The sequence below is a fragment of the Chrysochloris asiatica genome, unplaced genomic scaffold (genome assembly GCF_000296735.1).
Source record: "Chrysochloris asiatica unplaced genomic scaffold, ChrAsi1.0 scaffold00136, whole genome shotgun sequence".
In the NCBI taxonomy this organism is placed as follows: Eukaryota; Metazoa; Chordata; class Mammalia; order Afrosoricida; family Chrysochloridae; genus Chrysochloris; species Chrysochloris asiatica.
The window spans coordinates 2,758,483-2,769,204 of record NW_006408654.1 but is presented as its reverse complement, the minus strand read 5'-3'; the positions used below and the strand labels follow the sequence as shown (position 1 = coordinate 2,769,204).

General features: G+C 34.5%; 1 protein-coding gene across 1 annotated transcript in view; it reads left to right on the top strand.

Moving 5' to 3' along the window:
- Positions 1-10,722, top strand: part of ATR (ataxia telangiectasia and Rad3 related) — a 164,001-nt gene that overhangs the window by 79,851 nt on the left and 73,428 nt on the right. The window contains exons 25-29 of the mRNA XM_006869870.1: positions 2,852-2,972; positions 4,618-4,755; positions 7,236-7,446; positions 9,371-9,549; positions 9,671-9,835. Of these exons, the coding sequence (XP_006869932.1) occupies positions 2,852-2,972; positions 4,618-4,755; positions 7,236-7,446; positions 9,371-9,549; positions 9,671-9,835 (814 nt within the window). The remainder of the gene's footprint in view (positions 1-2,851; positions 2,973-4,617; positions 4,756-7,235; positions 7,447-9,370; positions 9,550-9,670; positions 9,836-10,722) is intronic.

The following is a 10,722-nucleotide window of genomic DNA, read 5'->3' as shown; positions in this document are numbered from 1 at the left end:
GTCAATCTTTTCTCCATTTGTAAAGTGTATATTATTGTTAAATGCTGTTGAGTTCATATTTGACTCAGATCACCCTATGTCTCAGAGTAGGACTACCTCATAAAGAGTTTTCTAGGCTGTAATTTTATGGAAGCAGTTTACCAGGTCTTAGAGATGCTAGGTGATTTTAGTTGCCACCCTTTTGGTTTCCAGCCCAGTGCTTCACTGTTGCCCCACTTGACAAACCCTTATAAAAACTCTTGGGTATGTGTATTATTTGCTAAATAACTTTTTATATTTAGAAATCTTTTGAATCTGATTATATTTCTTATGACTGCTGCTGTTTCTTCTGTATTCTGTTGAGTCAGTTCCTATGACTAGCGTTATTTAAATATGTTCAGAGTACTTGCTAGTGTTCTTTTAAATGGTCATACAGACATGATCTTAGCAAAGCAGTGAATATTGAGGTATACTTTTACATCAGAAGCAGAAATTATCTATCTTAGGTCTTATGGCTTCAAGATGGTTATTTGGGTCAGTGTCAGAAAATTAATCTGTAAACCACACTTATGGATGAGGTTAAGAGATTTATCTAGCTGGGATCTGCTCATTGAAATTGCCACCTAATATAAATAAGAGACAATATCAGTGCAGTTGTCCCATATTTTATATAAGTGTTTTTGTATGAAACACCAAGATACAAAGTTAGCCAATAAGTCATAAAATATAACTTGGTCGGTTTGATTTTTCTCCAGAGGGCTTGGGTAAATATTTTCCAAAGGCACTTTCATATTTTTGCTGCCCTGAAGTTATATTCCTGTGTATTCTTGTTTACCTAAACTTAGATTAAAAGATGGATGTATTTGTAAAAATTGATTTTTAGAATTGGGTAGATCAACTATAGGTTGAGGTTTTCATAAAAGCTATTTTAAGAGACAGCATCAGGTTCTGACTAGGCATGACCTGGCTTATATCTCAATATCAGAGGTTTCCTAGCTAACTTCACTTTTTTGGCTTGGTTTAGTGAGTTAGTTAGCTGAAAGATTATTGGATTTTTTTTCAAGTTGGAATATAATGAAATACATGATGTTTGCTCAGTTCTTGAGTAGAGGGAAATTTATTATAGTACGTGTTAATTGTGGTGTTATTTTCTTATTTACATCAAAAGGAATCCCCTCAAAATCCTGTCCACTAATATTTCTAAGATGAAAGCTATTTGAGTATATTTGACTATTATGTTGAGAGGGAGATATTTGAAGTTAGAGAAGGGACAAGTGGACCTTGAAAACCATCAGAATGTAAGCCATGGGGGTGTATACCTAGAGAGAGTATTGCTATTGCTGTGTGTCGTCAAGTCAGTTCCAACTCATAGCAACACTGTATTGGGTTTCTGAGAGGAGCTGGTGAGTTTGAACTGTCAACCTTGTGGTTACCAACTCAATGCTCATCCTACAGTGCCATACCAGGGCTCTTAAAAGATTGTTAAGTGCCGTCAAGTTGCATCCAACTCATAGCAACCCTGTATAGAGTTTCTGAGGAGCAGCTGATGGGTTTGAGCCACTGACCTTGAGGCTGGCAGTCCAGTGATTATCCTACAGCGCTACACCAGGACTCCATTTAGTGTTTGTTGTTGTTGTTATGTGCTGTCGAGTCAGTTCCTACCCATAGCGACCCTGTATAGGGTTTCCAAGGCTATAAATCTTTCCGGGAGCAGAAAGCCTCATCTTTCTACCATGGAACAGCTGGTAGTTTCGATCTGCTGACTGTGAGATTAGCAGCCCAATTCATAATCACTAAACTACAAGAGCTCCTTTTTAGTGTTAAAGAAGACTAAAATGGTGAATGCAAACCAGCTTTGTTTGCAGATTTCATTGTGTGAAGCAATAGTTTCTTTTTCTTGTGTGTGTTAGAAGGTAGAGGAGTTGAGATCATCTGCTGAAAGTGAAAGTGTAGGTGGTTTGAGAAGAGTGGTGATTACATGAAAATACCAAATCAGGACAACTTAAAGATTTCTGGGCATCAGAGAGGGTCTGTTGAAGTTGAAGAATTTATAGCAGTAGTAATTTCATAAGCATTTGGTGATTTGAGTGCCCTGGGTATTATTTCAGTGATGCTATTTAGATTGGTCTAGGATTGGGAGATTGACAGATAGATGGGTGCAGCTGGTAGTGTGGGTAGAGAATATTACCAAAAGAGTGCTTTTAGTGAGGAACTGGGAGCCTAAACTAGTTAGGGAAAGAAGTAATGGGAGGAGACTCACAGATTTGAAGAGCATAGCAGGAAACAGAAAAGATCTCAGTGAGATAGTGGATATGATGGCAAAACTGGGTGAAAGAACTTAATTTTAGGAAACAGTGATCATAGAGTTTCTAAATAACTGATTTTGAAAGTGAAGAACCAGTGGCAAGGGACCCCTGGTAATGCAGTAAAGAACGTTCTGAGGTTGATTAGGTGGTTCAAGTGGACATTGAAATCACTCAGGATAGTAAGACATGGAGAAGAAAGGAAGACACTGAGCCATGTGCTAAAGTTTTCAGTGGCTGTAATGAATGGTATGCTTGGGTGGCTTGAACCTCTAAGGAACAGATTTTTCTTACACAAGAATTTAGTAAAAAGGACCTGAAAGGAACACTGAGGAGGAGATCGACTCAGTCTCAAGTCCTATGTGACACTTGGGATGTACAAGAATGACCTCCCAGCCTTCCCTAAAAAATGATAAAAATAAAAGTGTATTTAATTAGACTTCAGTTAAGGCGAGGCAGTAGTGGGGCTATTAGGGGAGGAGTTTCCATAGATTGTTAAACTTTATTAGCTGAAGTTTGGAATAAATGGATATATGTTTTATATTTTTGATAAATTTTCAAATTTACAGATACAAGAGTTCTCAGAAGTCAACAGATTGGTCTGGGGTAAAGAAACCAATTTACTTAAGTAAATTAGGTAATAACTTTGCAGAATGGTCAGCATCTTGGGCAGGCTATCTTATAACAAAGGTAAGAGAACCTTGTTCAAAATTTGTTAACTCATCAGAAATTTTACAGGAAACCTGATCACATGTCTGAATGCCTTGTACACACAGAGGTCACTAAAATATTTGGGCTGATAGTAGAAATTTTGATAGAAAATTTGTACTATTAGAGAATAACAGTTAGATCACCAGGGTCTTAATATGTTTATAAAATGTCCATTACCTATGTCTGTTGACTTTACATTGTACAATAATTCTGTTTAATATGATTTCAGAGTTTTATGATAAAAAATATTTTTAATGTAATAAAAGGATGCATTATCCTTTAGTGGCTAGTTCTAAAAGAGGATATAATATGAACTTTCTTTAAAAGAATAAAGTTTTAGTGTTTTTTAATGAATTTCATAGAAAAACATGTATATTTTTGATGCTTCACTAGTATGGAATTTTTACATGCTTAGATAAAGATAGTACTCTGTTTTCTAATAATATATTTAAAGAATATTTACAACTTGCAGCTTTTGTTTTTAATTCAGATTTCTGTAATTTAAAATATTATAATTTATATCTGGTTATTTCAAGAAATTTTCTCTAATGAATATACTGAAAGTATAATATATGACAGGTAGAATATTGGGAAATTAACTGTTTCTACCACTGGAATATTTTAGGATTTTTGTAGTGGGGTTTTTTTTAAATGAAGATTTTACATTTGAGGAAAAAAATTCTTTAAAATGTATAAGGAAATAGTAATGTTAATGAATTGAAAGTTAGGCATACCAATAAAATTTTTTACTCTAATCTCCAATAATTTAATTTTCTCTTTTATTATTTTTTTTCCTGTAGCTAATTATCAGTGTTTATTATTCATTATAATGACCTCTGATAGTATATAATGGGCTAAAAGTAGGACTGCAAATTACAAAGTCAGCAGTTTGAATCTACCAGCCACTCTGGTTAAGATTTACATCTTGGAAACCCTAAACAAAGTTACTGTGAGTCGAATCCAACTCCATGGCACATAACCATCACCACCACCTTTATTTATTTTAAATGTGAATCTCATGTTAAGTATGTTCGTCTAGAGCATACCTTTTGATGACCTTCTCATCTATATATTTAATGAATTAATACACTAAATTTAATGTCAGCTAAGTAAAATATACTATAACTAATTAGAATTAACCTGTTATAAAACATGATGTATTAAAAAATTAACTGTAAGGGAGTGAGGACGTTTTATGTTGAGGTAGTTGTCTGCGCAACCCCACTGCCATAGAGTCAATTCAACTCATAGCAACCATTGATAGGGTTTCTGAGACTGTAAATTTTTACAAGAACAGTCAGCCTCATCTTTTCTACAGAGTGGGTTGTGGGTTTGAACTGCTGACCTTGTAGTTAGCTGTATAGTGCTTACCCTACAATGCCACCAGGACTCCAGTTGTCAGCCAAGGAAGCTTAATTTACAGATAGGAATCTCAGTTGTTTAGGCACTTGGAGAGGTTTAGAGGATTAGAAAGATTGTGGTGTGAAACCTTCTTTGCTTGAGTGTATTTGCCTCTCTCCATGAGAGACTACCCCTCTATCATGATAAATGATCACCCATGTGCTTTGAGCATTGAATTAATAGAATGTGTAAAACTACTTATTCTCCCTAACTGTGTTTATAGGTACGACATGATCTTGCCAGTAAAATTTTTACCTGTTGTAGCATTATGATGAAGCATGACTTTAAGGTGACCATCTATCTTCTTCCACATATTCTTGTGTACGTTTTGTTGGGCTGTAATCAAGAAGATCAACAAGAGGTGAGAGATTTTATTTAGTTTTCTGAGCATATGAAATTTTGTCCAATCTGATTAGTATTAGGCTACATATTCGTAGAAATGTACTTGTATGTGTATGGCTGTGTGTGTACATGTCTACAGGCATACAGTTTTTTTTTTAAAAAAACTTGTACTTATCAAATAATTATACTTAATATGTTGTTGTTATTAATTGGCATTGAGTCAGTTCTGACTCATAGCGACCCTGTACAGGGATTATATATTCTATATGCTCAAATATGTAAGCGTTCTGGCCATGCTTTCTTATAAAACTGTGTGTGCATGTTTGTCTTTTACTTTTGTTCCCATTTTTTGCAACATGATGGGTCTGAAATGACATTTTATTATTTTAATTTGCCTTCTCATTATTACTAGTAAGGCTATTCATTGGCCATTTAGATTTTCTGTGGATTGTCTGTTCATACTGTTTATTCTTATCTGAAGTGTGTGTGTGTGTACACACACATTCCCTTTTGAGCTAATTGGTGACATTTCTTTATATATTCTGGATACCAACTTGTTGCTAGCCATATCTTGCAAAAATCTCTTGCGTTCATGGTTACCTTTTTAAGTTTTTTTTATGTGTTTTGCCACTACAGAAAACTTAAATATAAACCTTTTATAAGACTTTTATTATAGCTATTTTAGTTTAACCCCTTTATGTGATACCTTCTCTTACTCAGTGTCATGTATATATTTTTCTACCTTTATATATATATATAGTTAGACCTTTAATTCCTCTGAAATTGATTTTTAGGTATAATGTGAGATTTTAAATACTAGTTAAGAAGTAGTTTCTGATGCATGGAGGGGATTGTAGTCATTTCAATGAAACGAAATATGATAGGATGAATGTAAAGCTAATGTTTCCCCGTGTAAACTATCACATAATTCACAATAACAACTTAAAAAAAAAAAAATTAACCAATGAAAACTCTGGATCACAGGACAAAAAAAAGTAGTAGTTTCTTTCTCATTTATTGAATAACTTCTAAGAGTGTTTTTAATGTTTATTTTTGTTTTTCTTTCGTGACTCTTTTATAGTGGATTTTCTTTTTAGAGTAGTCCTTTAATGGTTTAATTATTGAAAATTAAGATCATTTATTATGAATTGGTGGTCTTGTTTTTTGTTAGAAAATGTTGCCTTAGAATGTTAATCTTTTAAAAAAACAAAGTGGTTAATCTTAATGTGGCAGCTAATGAAATTATGATATTGTCTATTTAAACCAAAAGCCCAAAACAAGCCAAATCCATTGCCATCTAGTTGATTCCAACTCATAGTGACCCTGTAGTGCAGAAACCATAGGGTTTACAGCTGTCAGTATGGATTACACCTTAGCATGAAGAAAATAAAAATCCTTACAGCTGTGCCAACAAACAATATCATGATAAATGGAGAATGATTGAAGTTATCAAGGATTTCATTTTACTTGGACGGTGCCCATGGAAACAGCAGTCAAGAGATTAAGTGATGTATTGCACTGGATAAATGTATTACAAGAAAACTTCTTCAAGGTGTTAATAAGCAAAGGTGTCACTTTGAGGAGTACCTGGCCCCCGCCATGTTATTTTCATTCACCAATATGCATGCAAAAACTGGGCAGTGAATAGGAAGACCAAAGATGCATTGGTGTATTTGAATAATTGGTGTTGATTAAGAATAGTGACTATACCATGGGCAGCCAGAAGAACAACAGATCTGTCTTGGAAGAAGGATAGCCAGAATGCTCCTAGAATTGAGCATGGCGAGTCTTCGTCTCATATATTTTGGACATGTTATCAGGATAGACCAGTTCCTATAGAAGGACATTTGTGGTTGCTAAAGTGTGTGTGTGTGTGGGGAGTGGGGTGGGGTAAGAGAAAGAGGAAGACTGTTACAAAAGGACTGACACAGTAGTTGTGACACTGAGCTCAAACATAGGAACAGTTGTGAGGATGATGCAGGACCAGAAAGTGTTCTGTTCTGTTTTACATAAGTTTGCTATGAGTCACAGACCTGGTGTGGCACTATAAGGTAAGCACTAGACTGTGAACCACAAGGTTGGCAGTTCAAACCCACCAGTTGCTTCTTGGAAAACCCTATTCAGGATCATTATGAGTCAGAACCAACTCGATGACACTTAATAAAAATGACAACATGAGTTGGAATTAACTCAACAGGACCTAACAACAGTAGTCTTTATGAAGAAGATTGCCATATCTTTATCCTGCAGAGCAGCTGGTGGGTTCAAATTACTAACCTTTTGGTTAGTCCCCGAGCGCTTTAACCATGATGTTGTTGTTGCTTTGTGCTGTCAAGTCGGTTCCATCTCATAGCAACCCTGTATAGGGTTTCTGAGGAGAGATTGGTGGGTTTGAACCACTGATCTTGTGACTCAAACTAACCTTGTAGTCCAGCGCGTTGTCCGGCAGCACCACACCAGGACTCCATGATATAACTAACCATAATGTATTCTTTTTAGGTTTATGCGGAAATTATGGCAGTTCTAAAGCATGATGATCAGCATACCATAAGTACCCAATACAGTGCATCTGATCTCTGTCAACTCAGTACACAGACTGTATTCTCCATGCTTGACCATCTCACTCAGTGGGCAAGGCACAAATTTCAGTCACTGAAAGCTGAGAAATTTCCACAGAGCAAATCAAATAGAGACAAGGTGGACTCAGTGGGTGAGTCATAGCTTCCATTTATTATCTTCTTTTAATTAGTCACCCCTAAGCTTCTTCTTATATCAATTCTATAATTTAAGAATTCATTTACAATAGTCTTAAGTTTCCGTGGTTACCTTTTTCTTTTGTCAGTGATAGTGTCGGCTTTTCACTGAGAAAAAGCAGCAGATTTATAATTTACTCAAAAACCCTACTCTCACTTTCTTGGGGAAGGCATATTCCTAATGTTTCTTCTGAGAAAGTAGAGCTGATAGTATCTTATTGTACTTTTTGTGAGGATTAAGTGAGATGATGAATATATAAATTACAAAGTAGAAAATAAATGAGATGTTAATATTGGCAGTTGAAACCCACCAGCTGTTCTTCGAAAACCCTATTCAGAGTTACTGTGAGTCAGAACTGGCTTGAAGACAACAACAACAATATTGTCATTAACCGCACCCATCTCTGATACCCTATTTATCCCAAATCCCCTCAGTGTCCATATGTATACATATTCATCTTTCTGCTTTTTTATACCATAGCCATTCTCACAGACAACATGCATTGTTTTATTTTCTCCCCACGCACACACACACATTTGGGGGAAAAAAAACTATTAAAAATCTTTAAAGAGACCTTCGCTTACACAAGGAGACTTTATAGTGCTATGGAATAAGCATTGGACTGCTAACCCAATGGGGTGGAGGTTCAAACCCACCAGTGACTCTACAGGAGAAAGGTGAGGTTGCTACTTCTGTAGATTTATAGTCTCAGGAACCTAAGGAGCAGTTCGAGTATGAGTCAGGATGGACTCAATGGCAGTAGGTTTGTTTTTTGTTTGTTTTTCTCTTGCACAGTTCTTATTGTGTTCTTTGGTCATTTGCTTAAGAAATCATGTGCATTCCTGTTGTTAAGCTTAATAACTTGTTATTTTTTTACAGTTAGTTTGTTAGTTTACTGGATTTATAAATAATGACCTGTTTGGGAAATTTTTTCTTGGTTGTGTTTTTGTTAATTAAATGCCCATCTCTATTTCTGCATGTCAAAATGTTACTTTAAAACTGAACATGAACTTTGTCATCCCCTTTCTACTAAGTATTTCTATTACTATTCTGATAATAATGAAAATTCTAGTTTTTAAGGGATAACATTTATAATGGTTCAAAAGTACAATACCTTTAACAGTTTGAATAATTTGAAATGATCTAAAAAATAAACATCTAAGAATAATAGAGAACTTATAGGTTTTTTTTTTTTTAATTTACTATCATCATTATTTTGAAGAAATATATTTCTGTTTTCTGTGTGTGTTATGAATCATCAAAATTTAGAATATTTAAGCAAGACTTCATAACTTCAACCTTCTTCATTTAGAAGTTTCTAATTTATATCTCTTCCTAGACTTTTGAAAACATTACTCTTTAAAATGTATGTGATTTTACTTTAAAGGCACTTTTTACTTTCAATTTTCAGTGTAATACTTGCTGTTGTATGTATCAGGAAGAAAACAGCTTGTTAATAAAGAAATCAAAATTTTAAAATAATTCAATTCGGTTACTATTAATAGCCACACTCATTATATTTTATAGTTACTAGTGATAAATAGTAACTCATCTTTGTAGTTTTTACATCTTTTATTCTACATTTGATATAAGTTTGCATTTAAGTCTCGCAAAAACATTGTAAGGTTAGCTGGGCAAATAGTAATAATGCCTTTTTATAGATAAGGAAACAGAAGCTCGAATAAGTTAAGTGACTGTCCAAGGTAAGGAAAGTACTAATGATAGAATTAGAATACGTGCCCTTGGAGTAATCATCCTGTTGGTAGTTGTCTAAATGTGACATATTTAGATTATTTATTGAAATAAATTGCATTTAAATTATTGAAATGACACATTTTAAATATTAGTCTGCAGTCATGCAATTTCTTTTCATTATTTAGTATCTTCTGTGGATTATGAAGACTATCAGAGTGTAACTCGGTTTTTGGACCTCATACCTCAAGATACTCTGGCCGTAGCTTCCTTCCGCTCCAAAGCATACACAAGAGCTGTAATGCACTTTGAATCATTTATTACAGAAAAGAAACAAAATATTCAGGAGCATCTTGGGTTTTTACAGGTTTGAAATTCATGTAGTGAATTTAATAATAAGTACTTTCATGAGAACTAGTAGTTTTACATTTTCATTTCCAGTCATGCTTTCCCCTCATTTGATTGTTATTTTCATTGGTTGAACAAAGAAATTGTATGCTGCCATGCATGAACCAGATGGAGTGGCTGGAGTAAGTGCAATTCGAAAGGCGGAACCGTCTCTAAAAGAACAGATCCTTGAACATGAAAGCATTGGTTTACTGAGGGATGCCACTGCTTGTTATGACAGAGCAATTCAGCTAGAACCAGACCAGGTAAGGTAACAATTGAAAAGCAACATGAAAAATAGAACCCTGAACTAGGAACTCTGGAAACCTGAGCTTCAATACTGTGTGTACTTGGAAAACTATTTAACTGTCTTAGAGCTTGAGTTTCTTGATTGGTGAAATTGAAGATTGGCGCTAGATGATCTCAGAATTCTCGTCCAGTGCCAGATTCTTTTGTCCTCTGAATTCCCCAAAATGAATAAAATTTATAGTGAAGAATATTTCTATGTAACTATGTTTAATAGCTCTAAAAATTTCATAATTTTCATCCATTATTAAAAGAAAAGACCTGTATTGACAATACTAGTAATTCTCTATAGCCTGTGAAATATTTTCATATACTACTTGCCCCTTTCTCCCCTCTTGAGTCTCTGCAGTGCTCTCAGAATCAGTGAGCTACAGTTACTAACAAGATTATGTTATATCTATCATAACTCTTGGTACAGGAAAAGGGTGTAGTGCCATTGATGTATAATACTTAGCTTAAATTCTCTTTAATTTTGAGGTACTGCTTTTTGTCCTTCATTGGCATATTTATTTTCTCAAGCTCAGAGAGTTAAGAGCTGTAGAGTCAGTTCTGACTCATAGTGACCCTGTATAGGATTTGAGAAGCTGTAAATCTTTTTGGGAGCAGAAAACCGCATCTTTCTCCCATGCGCTTGAACCACTAACCTTGTGGTTCCCAGTCCACTGCTTATTGTAGTTTATTTTTCACAGTATTTGCTTTCAATATTAAAGAATATCACTTGGTTCAATTTAACCTTTTAGTTACTAAAGCTCAAAATCCATCTTAATAATTTTTTGACCTTTGTGCTTTAACTTTTATATGAGAAATAATAAAATAAATAATATTTTACTCATTACTTTTATATTTC